Genomic DNA, 18,172 nt, shown 5'->3' with positions numbered 1-18,172 from the left:
GTTTTGTTTCGGGCGATAATTCGTTCCCAATCTGAAAAACACATGCTGCGGCAAATTGAATGGCAAAGCTTTGCAAAGGACTATCGTGGGCACAGTAGAATGGTGATGATCTATCTAATGAGTGTTCTTGGTGGAGTTGTTGAGCTAAAATTGAACATTTATAATTAGAAGAGAGGTCTAAAATTTCAACTGATTCTTACCTTTTTTGTCTTCTTATTATTAACGTCCCATGACATCATAGTAATACTTTTCAGCTCTATGTTTCAAATAGAAATCAAGACTTCCTATCTATTTAGATATATTCTTCTTGGTGTAACGTCCAAGATTTTTTTTATCTTTCATGTTAAATGGAAAGAGGCCCTTTTTATTAGGAACTACTTTGTACAAAACCATATTTGTCCAAGAAATCATTTGGAGGTGCTGAATGCATCTTTCCTCGTAAACCTCGATCCTAGACCACTGTGCACTGCCCTAAAAAAATGGCCCTTGGAGTCCCATAGTCAAGAAAAATTTCGTTACATGATATGGAAAGATCCTGGACCGTTTCGGGGATCAAACCCAGACAGCCTTACAAGAGTCTAGTTGAATACCCTTACGTTTACCGCGCACAAGATCCCATACAAAATGCAGCCATTCAAACCCAAAACCAACTCTGTATGTATTATAAAACCGACAAAGAGGAACCCACCTCTAACACGCGAAAGTCCCCCAGACAAAGCAGCAAAGCCTTGCGCTGCGCTGTGGCATGGCACCTTCCAGGTAGCGAGAGGTGAAGTGAGGTCGGTCGGTGCCATCACGACAAACTCTTTGAAAATTATTTCACTTTCACCCGTCACTGACTCACAACAGCGGATCGAAGCCCAGCTCGGTGCGCGAGCTGAGGTTGTTGTGATGGTGAGCGAGTGTGTTGTTTGTTTGTGAGCCTTGCCACCGCGCTAGGGTTCGCGCGCGCACACGATGACCGTCAACTAATGTAGTTTGTGCTGGCAGCACCGAACCACGCGCACTGTTCACCGCGGAGCCAACCGCAGGTTTTTGTTAACCTTTTCCCAGAAAAAAAAAAAACGGTTGGACGACTCCTCGGGCGATCGTGGGCCACGCAAAGTAAACGAAAAAGGTAAATACAAAATTGTATCATTGCCTTCGATACTTCGCGAGGAACTTTCAGTCAGTGCTGTAATGGTAAAATCGGAGCTGGGGTCTCAATATTTCCCAATTTCAGCGTCCCTATATTGGTACGCCCCCATGGAATGGACTCTAGTACAGCGCCCTGAGAACTTTATTTGGATGATTTTTTCTAGTCTGGAAGATTAGAGTTTTGAGTAAAGAAATAAAACAAAAACACGAGTAAGAAGCATTTCTTGCGAAAAGTTTCATTATCCGGAGCTGGAATCAAACCCTCACCCGTACGGTTTATACGCTTGGAGACGCTAACCGCACAGCCACGAAGATCCACATTCAAATGCTGAACGCATAACGCTGACATGACAATACATGTGCATTTAAGCCGTTCCTTGTACCCAACTATGCTATATTTACCAGAGTAATTACCAAAACAATTTGACAATTATTATGTTTATTGTAACAAACATTGCTCTCAAGAAAAAAAAGCTGATCATAACTCTAAGATGTTGTGTTAATTTCGTATCAATACAAACGAGTGGCTAACTAGGGGAACTTACGTATTTTTGGCAGTTTTATTCTCTTCGTCATAGGGGTTTTTTTGAAACCTGTTGAACTCAGAGTTGTCTTCAAATGCTACCCAACTAAACTGAATTATATGGCCAAGTTTCAGTAAATTTGGCCGACAAAAACCTCCTATGAACAAACCCTCCTGATAATACCCTAAGTCACCCTATATGCTGTGCTCATAATAATTATTTTTTTTGTGACTATTTATTCTACTCGCAAAGAATCAAGGAACCGTTATTTATAAATATATTGTGTTCAATAAGAAAATTGCGCTGGAAGAATACGCTCCCAGAAGAACATGTTAAAGAATTTTTGGTGGAATAGTATAGTTCTACCGGTGATGTTTCTGAAGTAACCGCTAGAGCAATTTTTAAAAGAATCCATATGGGTCATTCCATACCAAGTGTACACACCACGTGTTATCGACCATCACGGATTTTGACCAAATTTTGTTGGAATGTTTGTTTAAATGGAGGAAGATAAAAACCAAATTTTGGTGCCGATCGGATCACCCCTCGGCCCATGGCAGCACCCCTCGTCTTTGCCAATACATGAAAAATCCAAGTTTTTCCATCCTTTTCTTAATTTATTGCTTTGAAACTATAAGATATACACATTTGTGACCTTCGGCTTTTTTGAAGAAAATTGTTGGAAGAATCCAGGAAAAATAATATTTTTTCTATACAGTGTTGCCAAACATATTCTATTTGAATTTAAAAATTTAAAATCAATTTTTCGTCAAATGAGTATATTTTGATTTCAAAAATTTTGATTCCATCGTGTTTATCAGACATTTTCCAATCGAAAAAGCTTAACTCCCCGAGGTCTTTTTGGCCGTTCCAGAGATACAGCGTTTTCAAGCTTGAAAACCGTTTTTCTCTAATATATAAAATAAGTCTAATTTACAAGTTTCGCTAAGAAAACATTATTCGATGTAATTTAAAGGTGATTTGGGCTGATTTAGACCAAGGATTATAGAAAACTATGTAAAATAATAATATGACAGTGTTGCCAGTTTATCAATTATGAATTCATCAGAATGAATAACAATAAATTGCTAAGGTTTGAAATTTATGTATTATAATCCTTATTTCAATTGAAATTCTACCTATGTAAACATTAAGGTTGACGAAAGTGTTGCCAGACATTTTAATTTTATTGTAAAAATCTACATGAGAACTTCTGTATCAAATCAAATTATCAAGCAAGAATCACAAATTCCTTTTTTACAATTTTATTACTATTGTCAACATTGAACCTTGTTAGTTTTCGTTTGGTGTGCAACTTTTTATTCTTTGAACAAACCTTTAATAAGGGCAGTGGTAAATTCAAATGTTTACTGACATTTATTCATGGTTCAGAATTACGCTAATTGATTTCGACTGTTCTTGGTGTATTTTTAGGATTTTTTAGCATTTCAGTCCGATTGTGAGATCAAAAACAACCTAATGTTCTTATACTACGACGCTAGTATAAGAACATACGAACCTTATGTTCTTATACTAAAACCCACGACTCCGCCCAAGTAACACACTTGTCATCGAAGAGTCACGGCGGCGCAGGTTTATATTGCGCAGAAGTCACAGTGACTTACTTCTAACAAATAAATACTTACTTGCTAGAAGTAAGTCGCAGTGACTTCTGCGCAACAAAAACCTGCGCCGCCGTGACTCTTCGGTGACAAGTGTGTTACTTGGGCGTATTCGCCAGACCGGTGCTTTAACCAAGTAAGCCACAGAACAGGTAATGGTTCTGCGGAATAGGAAGCCAAACTGACTCCGAAGCCGCACCGTGAACATTCCTATTTCACAAACTCATCTCTCTTTTCGGCTTAGATGCCAATCCACAACACACTCCTGTTTGTGCCCACTAACCACAAGTGAGAGCGAATTATTTTTATGAAGCCGATACTTACTCTCGTACTCCGCATACCTAGCCACCAGGCAGTTTGTTTTGCTGGTGTCTAATTAGTATGCGTCCTAGGATTCTCTTTAAAAATCTCTAGAGAATCTTTAAAAAATGTTACATAGGTCGCTTCGGAAATTCCTTCATGAATTTCTTTAGAATTTTTGCCATAGCTTTCTTGAGTAATACTTCTAAAGTTTCCAACACAAATTTCTCTCAAGATTTTTTTGAGAAAACCTTCCATGGACCTCATCAGAAATTGTCCCATAGTTTTTTTTCTCGAAAAATTCGTTCGGGGATTCTTTGAGGAATTTTTCTAGCAATATTTGCAGAGCTTCATCCAAGCTTTTGAAAATCAATTCACCTATAAAGTCATGCAGGGATATCTTCTGAAATTTCTTCATAGAGCATTTTGGACTCTACATTTTCAAATTTCAATAATATTTTGTTCACGCAGTGGATTTCGTAAAATATCTACTTTTGCATCAACACAATGCCATTGTTTTTCATCTTACTTTTGAAAAAGGTGTATGAAAAAACTTTATCTTCTTCAAATTATAACTTGAAAACGGATTGTTGGAGTGTCTTTGGAGATGTTTGATGTCGTTTGTAGGACTTTTACAAAAAAATACCCTGCGAGTAATAATCCTTCGCGGATTAAAACCTTACTCTTCGATTTTTTTGAAATTATTTTTCTGTACATTTACCAAAAAACCTAGGATGATCAAATGTTTCAAATATTTCTTTCTCGATTGTTTAGTATGGTTAGATGTAGGAAGAAAAATGAAAAGTTTCCTCATTGGATCTTGTACGTAGAATTTATTTCTGATATCTCAAAACTTGATTCAGCCATCGCCAAAATATTTTTTGCTCGGCAGATTCAACATGTCTGCTTCTGTTCTTCTTAAGAACAAACAATAACCAGGTTTGAAAACGTTTTGTTATTTAGAGACTTTAGCTTTGACAGTAGTAAATACACGGTTATTGCGAAAGGTAAAAAAAATCGCCGTTGTGCATTTTCTACAGAAAAAAATCTACCAGGGAGATCTCTTCGACGAAATACTGACAAAAACGCCTGAAAATGCACTCTGGGAAAATTCTCTATGGACAATGTTGAAATTTTCAAAGATTTGCTTCAGAACGTTAGTTTGAAAATTTTACATGTTATTTTATTGTTTCTCTGAGAACTTTCCCATTTATTCATCTAGGAGCGCCTTTGAAGATTCCTTAGGATTTTTCTCCGTGTTTTATTCCTCTGAAAATCCCACCGCAGATTGTTAGCTTCTGATGAATGGAGTTCCTTGAAACGAATTGTTTTGTTTTTTAGCTCGTATTTTTTGAAAGTTAGGAAGCATATCCGTAATGATAATTTCTTCCGAGAAATATTTCGAAGAGTTCCCTCAAGTGGTCTACCAGTGGTTTGAATTTAGAATTTTACTTAAAAATTTCCAGAGTTCTTTCACAATTTTTTTTTCCAAAATTTTCTCCGGCAATGATGTGGTAGTATTTTTTCATAAAAAAATATAAACAATAAATATTAAAGTGGAGATGAACCAGCCTCGGGCTGAAAATCTCCCTAATTAAGCTAATAATAATAAAATATTAAACATAAACAAACATTTCGAAAGAAATGCCTTGAAAGTTTTAAAGATAAATTTAAAGAAATCCCAAAAAAGGCAAACATTCTGCCAAAGACCCACAAGCTTTCAAGTTATTTATGATTAGAACGCACATTCAACCATCACATCCGTGATATTCTGTAACTAGCTGCCTGCCAACTACTAACCCGTACAAGCTAGCAGCAGCAAGAAACTCCTCGAACTGGGTCTCAGAGTCGGCTTACTGCTGGGTGATCAAGGGGACGCGGACAAAGTATGAAAACTCCGGAATTTTCATGTTCTTTCAACAACATTTATTTCCCTATTCTGTGGCGTGTGGGTGTGGGGTTCACATTTGGTGTGGAGTGTATGAGAGGCGATCGATCGTTCTGTTACTCACTGTTGTACTCCGACGTTGGCCCACACGGTTACGCACGATTGCGATAGCCCTACCGTGGGGCCGGAATCTCGCCGCGGGGCGGCTCGGGGATGTCCATTGATCCGGAATGGCATCGGTATCAGTCCAGCGGCTTTGCTGGGGTCGTAGGCGAATGCAGGCGTCTCCTCTCGTTGACAAAATCAGCACGGCCCAGGACGAGACCGGAGTGACCGTGCCGAGAGAGGCCCTCCTGGATAATTAGGGCCGGAGGCCCGAGGGATTCGTCCGAAATCGGACGACGGGGTGTCCTTGGCATTTAGACTCGGAAGCCATTTTGACTTCCGAGCCGACCCGTGTGAGAACCGTATTTTAAAATACGGCAAGAGGTCCTGATAATTAAATTTACCGTCAGGGCGATCAATTGATCAAAATTTAAAGTAAATTACCGTCGTTGGGGGTGAGAATGGGTCAAAAAAGGATACTCAAAGATTGTTTGTTAAATAACAAATGCAGTTGAAGTCGGAATAACTTTTTATTTGGTATGTATACTCTTCTATGTGGTAATGATAGTTTAGCAAGAAAGTATCACATTATATGAATTGCTTACTAAACTACAAATGATTGAAAATTGACCCAATCTCACCCCTTAGAGAGGGTGAGAATGGGTCAAAGTATTCGAAATCGCCTATCTGAGAATATAAGTTAATTTTATTGATCATATCTAGTAAACTAACTTAAAATACAATGTAACCTTGACGAATAAAAACTTAGGTAATTTTAAAAGATGATTAATCCACCTAAAAGGGCTAATATAACCGAAAAAATGGTTGAAATTTGATAAAATAACGTTTATATGTTGTATCACTATTTTTAGATACCACAATCATCCTCACTTAAAGTTTCAACATCCTTGAGAGGAGAGGGGGGGATTACAATGAGGGAGGGACCCATTAAAAGATTGATTGAAAAAAAAAACATGATATTTTTAGTATACTGCATAAGAAATGTTTATCCTAACCCTCCGTTATAAACTATTATGTACATGATCATTGGCCCCTGTATTGCCAAAGCAAATCACTCCATCTCAAGATAAAGGGTCATTCAAATGTTATGTTACACAGCATTTCACATTATTAGACCCTCTCCCGCAATAACATTGAAACGGATTTTTTTTTTATAAATTTTGTATGAGTCCTAATACAACGGTAGACTTATTTTTCGTTTTTTAGTATTTTTATGTATTTTATGAATGATCCTTATATGCCACTCTTAATTCATAAAGTTCAAATTAAATACTCAATAAGCAATCACGTATGTCGCATCTCGACGTTCGTTTGTTTTCCGACATTGAAGTGTAGAATTAGCATTAGTAAAATACACAGGAATAAAAACAAAAAAAAACTTTCCGACATTGTGCTATGTTACCGGTTTTATTTCCTGTATCCCACTACGGTCTGGTAGTTTCACGATATTTCCTTAAAATTTCAAAAATAAGTGGAGAAAAAGAACGCTATTCAGTCTGTTTTGTTTGCTTACGATATTGCAGTACACTAAAGATTAACTTATGATTAGAGGAGCTGTCCAAATGCATGGGTTTATTGTTATATGTATATGATTTTAGGCACTAAACGTAGGAACACACTCGCTTGACACTTCTTCGACAAATTTTCGAAAAAATGTGCTTTTATGAAGATACGGTTAACATGGCACTACTCTAACGTCAAACGGGGACTGTATAACAAGTTCAATTTTTAGTTAAGGTTATGTGCACTCAATAACTTGCTTGACCCAATCTCACCCCCATTCTTAATATTTTGACATAGGGTCGAAAATATTTAATTTTTCAATAAAAAGAGCAATGACAGCCCGCTTTTTTTGTTGCCTCAACTAGGTAATACCTACAGCTAACCACTTATAAGAAAATTTATGGTTAAGTACTTGTGTGAAACATTACGAAGAAGATTTTTTTTCAAAATGATTTACTAGTAGTTTCATCATACAAGTTTAGCCACAAATTTAACAAAAAACGATTATTGCAAAACATCTTATTCTGCATCATAACGTGTAAAATCATCTCCTCTTTGAAATAATATAAAGTTTTCAATATAAATTAGCGATAGTTGATGAGCTATTTCAAATTTTATGTTTCTCCGTTTTGACCCAATCTCACCCCCCAGACCCATTGTCACCCCCAACGACGGTACCTGAATGGTAGTAGGCCGTTGCCCCAGGTCCCGCCATCGGAAAGGGGGGGGGGGGTCGTAGAAACACTACGCGGCACTACTTTAACGATCGCGAAGATCGGTGTGTCTCACACGGACGCCTATATATTTCTGCCCCAAAATGCTTCAATTAGAAGATGGCAGCGCCCATGGCAAAGAATTTCGGCCATCTCTTAAAATAGACATGCAAAGCCGGATAGCCATACTCTACGCCCTTCAGCAATGCTGAGTTGTAAAAGTTTGGTAGCGGAGTAACCCTCTCAGTCGTGTGGGGCCTTCTGATATATACATAAAAACCATGAAATTTCTGCCAACTTTTGGCTCATACAAATAATGAAAATCCTAGGATGTAACCGACAGGTTACAATTCATCTGGCTAACATGTCTCTTCATATGTGAATCAGCATGCTTACCAATCAGGAAAATTAAACTCTGACCATTTCACAAAAATGTGTTTATGAATAACGAAAAAACATTCACATAAAAGTGGAGTGGATTCACTTAAAAACAATTTTGTATGTTTTTACATCGAATGTGCTTTTAACAATGTGCTTCTCGATGTCATATTACTACCACTATGACACCGGCAGTCAAACAACGACGAATCGTGCCTCAAACCATCGAGATGAGGAAAAAGTTGCTAATGTCAGTCAAAGACCACGCGATTGGCTCACGCTGCTGGAGATCGGCTGCTGCCGTTCCACACGTTTGTAGAAAGAGTTGAACTTTAATAGGCTAGAGGGTAAAATGAGAAAAATAAAAACATCACTTCCACCGCCGGCTGTTGCCGTCATCCAACGTTGTCTCGTCCGAGTGAAGAATAAATGAATCTCGATTGGCGACGTAGTCGCAGTTGTTGTGAAATATCATCAGCGTCATTTGCGTGGTTTTTTGCTTTTCTGCCATCAATTTTCCCTGTCCGCATAATAACGTTCGAAGCCGGATGTTGTTGTACCTCCCAGTGGGTGACGCCACCTCCGCCACAGCGCTCCAACCAGTTCCAGCACCCACTCCAAGCGGAGATCACTTTAAACGGACAGGATTAACAACAGAGCTCACTCCGAACCTGGCTAACTGGTGACGGAAGGGGCTTAAAGTGAAATGTGCACTCCGAGGCATTCAGCACACACGCCACACGGTGGTGCGAAGAGAAGGTCACACGAAACCCGAGCAAAGAAAAATAACTTAATGATAACATGTTGAGTTATTTCGTTATAGTCTGTATTGATAACATAATTTGTTATCATCTTGATTGAATTAACAGCCAACATAACAAAAATGATAACATATTATTGCTCTAATGATACCAGTTTGATAACAAGTTTAATTATCAATGAGTACAAAATGATAACAATTTCTGTGATACATATCTTTCTGCGTGATAACATAACAAGTTATCAATCAGTTATTTTTGTGTATGGAAGATAACTAATATTCTTCGTTGCAATGATAACAGAATAAGTTATCAATTAGAATCTTTGCATTCCTTATGATAACAAGATTTTCAAAATTTATATTGATATAATTAAACTTCATTTTCGTTTTAAAACAGCTTTATTTTTTCATTTTATTCAAAATGAATATGTACGTTGGGCTACTATAAACATTACGTCGCATGACAAACAAAAACAAGATAAAATCCAAATTTGTAGTAATAACAATAGCAGATTAAAAATCAGATCAGTGTAACATTGCATATTACTTATTTCATTTACGAGTGGAATTTGCAATAACTCGTGTCATCAACGAGATTCCCGCTTTGGTGCGGACTTGGGCAGCATGAGGATCGTCCTGAAGGAAAACTCGACGTCGATAGAGGCAAGCTAAAAACAGAACAATATATTAATAAAGACTGACGATTTTGTACCGACTTATCGAACCCTCTAAGCAGAATAGTCTCTTTGAATGAGTGTAATCAGTTTTGTACACTGACGAAGATTGAAAGTGATAGTCGAAACACGCGTATCTGTCAAAGGATAAGCATTACATGGTAGAATTAAATGGTAAAAAATGATTATATTCATTCGAAAAGTCTGATCATCCAAAAGAACAAGAACTTGCTTACCAATCACAAAATCGACCTTTTCTTTTTCCAATGGACGCTTCGTAGTTTCCCCGGTGCCATCAGCGGAAGTATTGGCGCTCACGCTGCTTGGTCCTGGATGTGCCGTTTCGTCCACGTCAGTGGTTTTATCAGTCGATTTTTGGGATTTCGAACGGCCAAATGGGTTGTTCGATCGCCTTCCGGTAACGGAACGCCCAGCGAAACCGTCTGGCCAAAGCCGCATCATGACAAATTTGATAAACAGATAATCCGAGTCTGCTTCAATCGATAGCTGTCGAATCGTTCCTGCGTCCAGAAAATTGCCACTCACATCTTTGAATGGCTCTTCTGGATGCGGCAGTAGCTTGGAGGTTAAAGCAGCTTGCAGTTTGGCGTTTCGAGCAGCCAGCTCGGCGTTATCCTTGAGAAGCTTCTCCTTCGCAGATGATTCTTTATCAGTCATCTCGTTTAGCAGAGACTCGTACATTGTTTTGTACTTTTGAGCCTCTTCCGCCTTCCCACACGTACATCCTGTGAATAAATTTCACATGATTAGTTTCATACATAGTACAAATAAGAATTATATTACCGAAAAATTCGCTGGTTTCCGCCACAGGTTCTGACTCGGAAGGTTCGTTCAAATTGCTCTCAGTTTCTTTGTTGATGGTGGATGGATTCGGCTCTCTATCCGACTCATTGCCTTGCCATTCCTCAAGTAGCTCGTCGATCGTGATCCTCCGACGGTACGTTCGAGTCGACGGCTTCAAGGGGTGCGGTTTGGGAGCTTCGTAAGAGTCGTCATCGTCGGAGTCCGAGGAAATATGACCGATATCCTTTTCGAATTGTTCATCGATGTTCACCATGTCACGTCCACAACCGACATCATGAACGTCGATACCAGATTGGAATGCGACTCTTTTTTTGGCCGGAGGACTTTGTAGAGCTGTATCCTAAACAGATCGAAAAATCTTCAGTTACTAAAGTGACTCCCTTCGGATGCCCATGCTAGGTTATGGTCAACAATGTATTACCTGCAACTCTGGAAGTTTTTTCACCAAAAAATCAATATTTTTGGCCGTCGCACTTCGAAGCACTCGTTTTTTAGCTGCGGTAGTCCGTTTTCTTCCCATTTTTAGTGCTCCGTAGTCTCGTCCGTAATATATTTTCACAATGAAATAAACCAGTAACGTTCGTACTCGCGCCGCGATCTTGATTTCTAGATTTTTTGTAAAAGTTGCTTAGTGGTGCTCAATTTTTTTTCTGGTGTTAAAAAATGTGCAGTTTACTTGTAATAAAATATACTCGATTAATTTGGAGTTCATAGTAAACAAGCGAAAATATGAAACAATATGTTGCTATTATTTTGTTTTCCAACAATAATTAAAATATATCTATAAACACGTAAGATACCGCGTATAACATAAACTGTAAATTGCGCAAGATCGAGTATTGCTGAATGAGCGACATCCCCAGATAAAGTGAATGGGACTACGTTTTCAATAGGAAGTCTTCTCGATTTTTTTTTTTTTTTTGTGAAGTTTTTCACGTTACATTAATAATGATATCTTATCAGTGTTTCCCAAAAGGTCAAATAACATTAATATTGCCAAATGTTTTTTGTAAACTGAGCCTTTAATACATTCAAAATTCTTTGAACAATTATTGTGAGGGGAAACATACGACCTTATGAAAAGTATTCCACCATTTAGCAGCACATAGGGATGCCCTGCGTTTGCAACAAGTCGAATAATTAAAAAAACAAATCTGCAATGCTTTTATTGGTTTAGAATGACTTTTGGTCTACGTTGTTTATACACGAAACCGCCAAACTACCCACGCAATCCCATAGTTCGGCACAATAAACCAAAATTGGAGTAAATCGATTAAACTCACGCTAGGTTAATTGCCTTTACCTCCAGCAAAAAAATATCCTCAAGAGTAGGCAATTTCAATCCAAGACCCACATCGTTCAACGTAAATTTGACTAAATAGTTGATAGAATTTCGAGCAAATCTTGGATGAGAAAAAAAATATTTACAGTTCGGTTTGTCTGGCAGTTAGCAGATGTATTCATTCACGCATAAAAATCATTTTAAAACTTAAAAAAAAATCCTGTATAAAAATAACAAAAACAACATTATCTGCCATTATCTGTTACTAGCGATTTCTCATTCTTCGTTGTTTTTTTTTATGTTTTTGGGTTCTGTAGGTGTTTCGGAATCTCCGCCCGTAAATTAGTCAAAATCCAAAATTTCATAATTCTTTGTAGCCGGAAAGTATTACCCGTTGCAAGAAAATAGAGAGCGAAAATGGTGCTAAATCGCTAATAGACCTCCGCTCGTACGTTTAATCGTTCTGGTGTCTTTTACAATAAGTGCGCGAATGGGCCAAAGAATACTGCGCCGACAACACCAACATGATTTACCGTACTGGCGGAGGTATACGAGCACTTGCGCTAAAAAATTTTCGCGCAACGCATAATATATTTAAAATGCATTTAAAGTTTTTTATGGTTTTTTTTTTTGTTCGGGGCAAACTGTCATTCTATCCATAAAATTTAGAACTGTTTTGTTTATTTAACCATCAAAACAAAGGTATTGAAACGCAATAAAATCACGTTATACTCAGAAAAATTTGCTCTTTCGATTAAGCTATAGAAAATAACAATATTTTATTCACTAAACGCCAAATCTACTTTTTCACCCCATGAGCTTCTAATAGGATACTGCAAGATGACGTCACGAAGCCATGCACTGACAGTTCAGCGAGCTTAGTCTCTGGCTGAGATCCGACAAAACTGTTTTTCGATACAAATTTAGTAAAAGGGTGGTTAGACTATTGGTCTAGTGTAAAACCAATATACAGTCCGGATTCGCTGGTTGGGTCACGACTGCGCCCCGATTAGCGAATCGTATTCGTTCGTTGGGGCAACTGACAACTTTCCCAAATGCTCTAGATACAGGCAGGAGATGAGAAATACGTCACGATACACTCGCATACTTACACAGACGTGTTGTATATAGGAGCTACACGGAACCGCCAAACTACCCAAAATTCAGTTCTTTTGACGCAATTCCATAGTTCGGCCCAATAAGCCAAAATTTGAGTAAATCAATTAAACACTCGCTAGGTAGATTGCTTTTACCCCCGCTGAAAAATTTACTCAAGAGTAGGTAAATTCAACCTAAAACCCCCCTCATTCAACTCAATTTTGAGTAAACCGACATTTACCCAAAATTGGCTTATTGGCTTATTGTTTGTTTTTGACAACATCGGTGAGCCAGAGAGGGAAAACAACCTAATTTTGGGTAGCGAGTTTATTAGATATACTCAATTTTGAGTAAAATCGACCCAAATATTAGGTAGTTTGGATTTTCCGTGTACGATGCGATGGGGGTCAGATGACAAACTCGATTTGACATCGATTTTGACATTGACAGTGCTTGTTCGTGCAGTTGAAAATCGGAATTTTTGACAGGCGAAAATCAATTTTTCTCCTAAACCGTGTGTCGAACGTACGTCGGGCACAGTGCACTGGATAGAAGGCCAGGTCCGCTGTCCAGCGCACTACGTCCGACGTTAGGTTTCACGTATGGATTTTGAGAAAATTCGATTGTCGGGTGTGACGACAATGTTTCCGCTACGTTTAATTCATTAACCTTCCAGGACGCGCGCCATCAAGCAACCGAAACTGCACCGCGCTCACACTGCATACGAAGGGCGAGGTTATTTGGTAGTGTTGTACTTTTTACAACAGCGCGCGCGCTGAAGGGTTAAATAAATCCAGGGGAAAATTTTGACACCACAGCGAGTTCAGATTATAGGCACTATAGATTCCACAGTGTCTTGGAATCTATAGTTTCTATCTTGATGCATGGGAAATTTCTTGCCTGAATCACCCAAGAAATTCGATTGCTTTGATCGCCGTACGCGGTAGCGAAGAAATGACAATTCAAATGCCAGTCACTGTAGGAAATTCCTGCCAGGAACCGGTCAAGACATTTCTTGAGCGATTCCTATGAAACACGAAACAGGGCTAAAGTAAAGAAAAAAACGACTGATCGATTATGAAAAGAATAATGACCACCCCTAATAATGTTGTTCAAACGAGCTGTCAAAAATACCTTTATGCAGTGCGCGGACAAACTAGCATTACATATCACAAGATCTTATGCGCATACATGTGATTATTTTAGCTTGCATTCTGTTCGCTTATCCGTTTCAAGGTGATGTACTCACAATATCAATAATAATCTCTAAAATAAATAAAACAAAACAGTTTAAATCAGCATTTATTTAGGCCGATCAATTATTATCAATCAATTATATCGATTGTTAGTATCGATTGGTGATAATAGGCTCTTGTGATTTGTTATGCTTCAATCTGGAAATTGTGTGAACAAAAAAAAAAGATTTTTCTGCTGAATGTTACGTTTTTTGTGGTAAATAGTTATGGATACGAAACGAAATAAAAGACACTACTATATTGCGGAGGAATTCTTTCTCACCAAATATGTACACAAGGTAAGTTGGTTTTTTACATAGTGAGTGATGAATTCAATTAAATACTATTTGAATTTATACAGAAACGAAGACAGACCGCAGGGAACATATCACAGCGAGATGATGGAACCCACGAAAACAACGTTCACATCCAATCAATGCCACCGATTGATATGACACCAGATCCAGGATGTGCGTCGACCAACAATGCTACAGATCCAAGCGAACCATTCACATTACGCCACCATACAAGGCCGACATATACCGAGGCCCAAGAGGAAATAATCAGCACGGTTCGTTCTGACGAGAGATTAGAATCGTCCGTTGATGATTTGAATTCAGAAGTGGAAACAGACTGTCAGTCAGAAGAAGATCAAAGTTGCTGGTTTGAGTTTGACAAAACGGTACGTCAATAAATGTTTTCTCTATTATGTTTCAGTATTGTTAATTGTAGGCGTGCTACTCCATAACCCGAAACTAGAATTCCAGCTCCTCGAATGACATACGGCTATACTGCCCATAATCGCATTCATGACGCAAGCGTGATTGCGAATTTTAGCACTTCACCAATACCTACAGATTGAATACAACCATAGTATATTTCTGCGAGCTCTAACCGCCCTTATGGTATCTGCAAGACAGAAAAGTTGGATCAGGCAGTTTGTATTGCTATATCAGAGAGATTGTGTTGAAAATTACAGTGGTGTTCACGTCAACTATACGATTATGGGCAGTATAATCCCGAATTCATTTGTTTAATGATATTAAAGTTGGAGTTATGGAACTTTTGGGATAATGAATGACATTCAGTTAAACGGCATTCGGGAATTTGGGTTAAGGACTATAATTGTAATGGCCTTTTATTGTAATATAAAAAATAATAGCTTCATTACGGTTAAATCGCCACAATTAACAATACAGTTTTTAAATACTTTTACATTTTAACATACTAAAATCATTTCTAGGAATCGTTTGGCACCAGTGAGAAAATCAAGTTTGATTCTGATGTGACCCGCAGGGAGGCTCATCTGATGATCCTCAATTATTATGTAAGGCATCATCTTACCCAAGGGGCATTGGTTGATTTACTTCGAATGCTGAATGTAATGGCTGGATATAAATTTTTCCCCGAAAGTTTCGAGACATTCGCAGCTAACTTTCCTGATCGATACGAAAGTGCTCGAGTATATTATTGCGTAGAATGCCAGTCCGGTGTAGGAGATTCTGCGCCCAATGAAAATTTTATCTGCAGTATACCGAATTGTGGCAGCAAAAAAATTGACTTCTTCATGACTATTCCTATCGAGCAACAATTAAGAGAAACGATTCTCAAATATGAGAAAGAAATTTGTGACTACGAAGAAACAGTAAAAGTCGAAGCGGTTAGTGATATAAGTCAAGGAAAAATCGTCAAGGAAATATCTTCTACAATTCCCGAAAAGTTGATAACATTGTCGGTTAATACGGACGGAGCCGCAGCGTATCGATGGAGCATAAACAAACCTTGCTACCCTATATTCCTCACGATTAATAATCTGCCTCCCCGGATACGCTTCGATAAAAACAATCTTTTACTAGCTGCAGTATGGCTGAGTAAAGGCGAACCCAGCATACCTTTATTCTTCAAAAATTTTTGTGAAGAAATCAATCAACTTGGTGAAGGAATCGCTATTGGCACCGATAAGTATAAGGTCGTCGTCGTTCAAAACTGCTTGGATTCTGTGGCCAGGCCCAAATTGCAAAATTCAACTCAGTTCAATGGCAAGTTTGGATGCTCTTTATGTTTACATGAAGGGAAAGTTGTGCTTGGTAATCAGGTGCGTTATCCTTTCCGAAAAGCTCCAAGCAGAAATCACACTGAAACAAGGCGTCACATGATAGAAGCTCATACTACGGGAAATCCTATAAACGGAATCAAAGGTCTTTCGGTGTTTTTATCAGTTCCACATTTTGACATAGTTAAAGGTAATATTTAATGCTCCAAATTTTATGAAAAGTGACTCATTATGTATTTTTTGAACAGGTTTCCCACCCGACTATATGCATGCAGTGCTTCTCGGTGTTGTACGACAAATGTGGGAATTGTATACTTCGTCCACGAATCATTCTAAGCCATATTACATAGGCCAAAAGCTTAAAGATGTTGAACAACGCATGTTGCACATTCGAGTGCCTAGTTCTTTTTCACGATACCCAGGTAAATTGGAAGATATGAAGAAAAACAAGGCGAGCGATTGGGAGAACATGTTGTTCCATTATTTTTATCCATGCGTAATTGGCATACTTCCGCATAAATATTTGGCACACTTCATGGTACTTTCTGATTGCATTTTTCAATTACTGGACGTCCATCTGACACAGAACACCATTGATAAAATTGAAAAGCAACTAAACCGATTTGTACGTGATTTTGGAAAATTGTATGGAGATGAAAACATGTTATTCAATGTACACGTAATTACTCATTTATCTGATTGCGCCAGAAATTTTGGTGCGCTGTGGAACTCTTCGCTTTATCCGTATGAAAACGGAAACGGATTGATCCTAGGGTATAGAACAGGTAACAATCACCCAGTTATACAAATAACAAACAAATATATTTTTAACAGAATTTGTCATGATAAGTCGTTGTTTGTGAATACTAAGATCAAAGCGTGGCACGATTCTCTTTGGCATGTAAAGTCAAATTCCCAAGCTAAGTTTAATGATAGCTTGCGCGTCGAGTTACAAGATGATCTGATCGTTGACGAGGGTATACATGAGAGAGAGTTTAGTTATCAAGCCAAATTTGTTTTGGATAATGTTCAATATTGTACCAGGAAAGCATGTGAGAAATTAAGTTACGATGATTCTTTCGTCAGGATAGATGGGCTATTTTTCCGTATTGAAAATATCTTGATTGATAGAAACGACAACATTTATATAGTAGGGCTGCAACTATTAACTTCTTTCATCAATGTTAACACATATTCCTACATTGAAAGTAGTCAAATGTACCTCAAAAAAGTTACAAAAGGTATTCGAATCTGCGTAGCCACTGCAATTAAGAGTTGTGATAACAATACGAATTATATTTCATTATGTAAACCGAACACGCAAGTTGACTAGAATAGGATCTAAGATAAATTGTAAGGTTTATTGCTCATAAATACACAATATTTATTCATTTGCACTTATTGCATTTATTGCTGCATTTATTCATTTGAAAACTGGAAAATTCAATAATTGAATATATATATACATTTTATCAATGATGATAACTGAATTAGTTATCATTGAGTTATCAGTGATTTGACAATATGATAACTTAATAACAAAATGATAACAGTTATAACATAACTTGTTATCAACTTGAAATCATTATGTTATCAGCCTTTGCTCGGGAACGCCAGAAAAATGTGCACCCAGCGCCGCAGTGGTTGCATCCATCACTGCCCTCCGTGCACCCAGCACAGCACCCAAACCCATCCATTCGGGGAGGAAATTGGAAATGGCATTGAACCGGTTAGGTGAAACTAATTTGAACTTCAATTTGGAAGCGCGCGAAGGTGGGCGCACGTGATGCGGCGGCGGTCGACCGATCGCATCGGTCGCGTTTAAACTCGTTTTAAACGAAGCGGGAAATGCTCAAACTTGTATTGCGCGCCTGCTGCTGGCTGACTGCCGGAGAAGGGCTTTCACTGGAAATTTGCAGAATTACCGGAAATTTAATGTTGCATCAGGCAAAGGTCGATGGAGTGGAATGGTGCGAGGTGGTGGTTTGACGTGGTGTGGAGAGGTTTGGTTTTACTTTCGCGATTTGTTGCGTTGCGTTTACGTTGATTTTAAG

The 18,172-nt window shown here is 38.2% G+C and overlaps 3 protein-coding genes across 4 annotated transcripts in view; 2 read left to right on the top strand and 1 right to left on the bottom strand.

Moving 5' to 3' along the window:
• LOC115269977 (uncharacterized) overlaps positions 1 to 18,172 on the top strand; it is a 617,722-nt gene that overhangs the window by 101,677 nt on the left and 497,873 nt on the right. The gene's annotated exons all lie outside the window — the stretch shown is intronic.
• LOC115267114 (uncharacterized) lies at positions 3,338 to 10,970 on the bottom strand. The gene is made up of 4 exons (XM_062853056.1): positions 10,872 to 10,970; positions 10,430 to 10,790; positions 9,862 to 10,371; positions 3,338 to 9,619 (listed from the first exon to the last, which is right to left on the bottom strand). The coding sequence occupies exons 1-4, from the start codon at positions 10,968 to 10,970 to the stop codon at positions 9,504 to 9,506; spliced, it is 1,086 nt and encodes a 361-aa protein (XP_062709040.1). The 3' UTR covers positions 3,338 to 9,503.
• On the top strand, positions 10,646 to 17,515 carry LOC134288375 (uncharacterized). 2 transcript variants are annotated; one of them, XM_062853054.1, is made up of 3 exons: positions 10,646 to 14,747; positions 15,309 to 16,308; positions 16,367 to 17,515. In XM_062853054.1, the coding sequence occupies exons 1-3, from the start codon at positions 14,502 to 14,504 to the stop codon at positions 17,449 to 17,451; spliced, it is 2,331 nt and encodes a 776-aa protein (XP_062709038.1). In that variant the 5' UTR covers positions 10,646 to 14,501; the 3' UTR covers positions 17,452 to 17,515. The 2 variants fall into 2 exon arrangements, with proteins under 2 accessions (XP_062709038.1, XP_062709039.1); XM_062853055.1 differs by having other exon boundaries at positions 15,309 to 17,515.

This window comes from Aedes albopictus, chromosome 2, assembly GCF_035046485.1.
Source record: "Aedes albopictus strain Foshan chromosome 2, AalbF5, whole genome shotgun sequence".
Taxonomy (NCBI): Eukaryota; Metazoa; Arthropoda; class Insecta; order Diptera; family Culicidae; genus Aedes; species Aedes albopictus.
The sequence above is the reverse complement of the archived record's forward strand: the minus strand, read 5'-3'. Positions and strand labels throughout refer to the sequence as shown.

What these genes read in the sequence shown, in the direction of transcription:
- LOC115267114 (XM_062853056.1), bottom strand. Translation starts at nt 10,970, where the DNA reads ATGGGAAGAAAACGGACTACCGCAGCTAAAAAACGAGTGCTTCGAAGT. An exon ending in AAAAACTTCCAGAGTTGCAG is followed by an intron (nt 10,791 to 10,871) that starts GTAATACATTGT and finishes CGATCTGTTTAG; the next exon opens with GATACAGCTCTACAAAGTCC. An exon ending in AAAGGTCGATTTTGTGATTG is followed by an intron (nt 9,620 to 9,861) that starts GTAAGCAAGTTC and finishes TTCTGTTTTTAG; the next exon opens with CTTGCCTCTATCGACGTCGA.
- LOC134288375 (XM_062853054.1), top strand. Translation starts at nt 14,502, where the DNA reads ATGCCACCGATTGATATGACACCAGATCCAGGATGTGCGTCGACCAAC. An exon ending in GGTTTGAGTTTGACAAAACG is followed by an intron (nt 14,748 to 15,308) that starts GTACGTCAATAA and finishes AATCATTTCTAG; the next exon opens with GAATCGTTTGGCACCAGTGA. An exon ending in ACATTTTGACATAGTTAAAG is followed by an intron (nt 16,309 to 16,366) that starts GTAATATTTAAT and finishes TTTTTTGAACAG; the next exon opens with GTTTCCCACCCGACTATATG.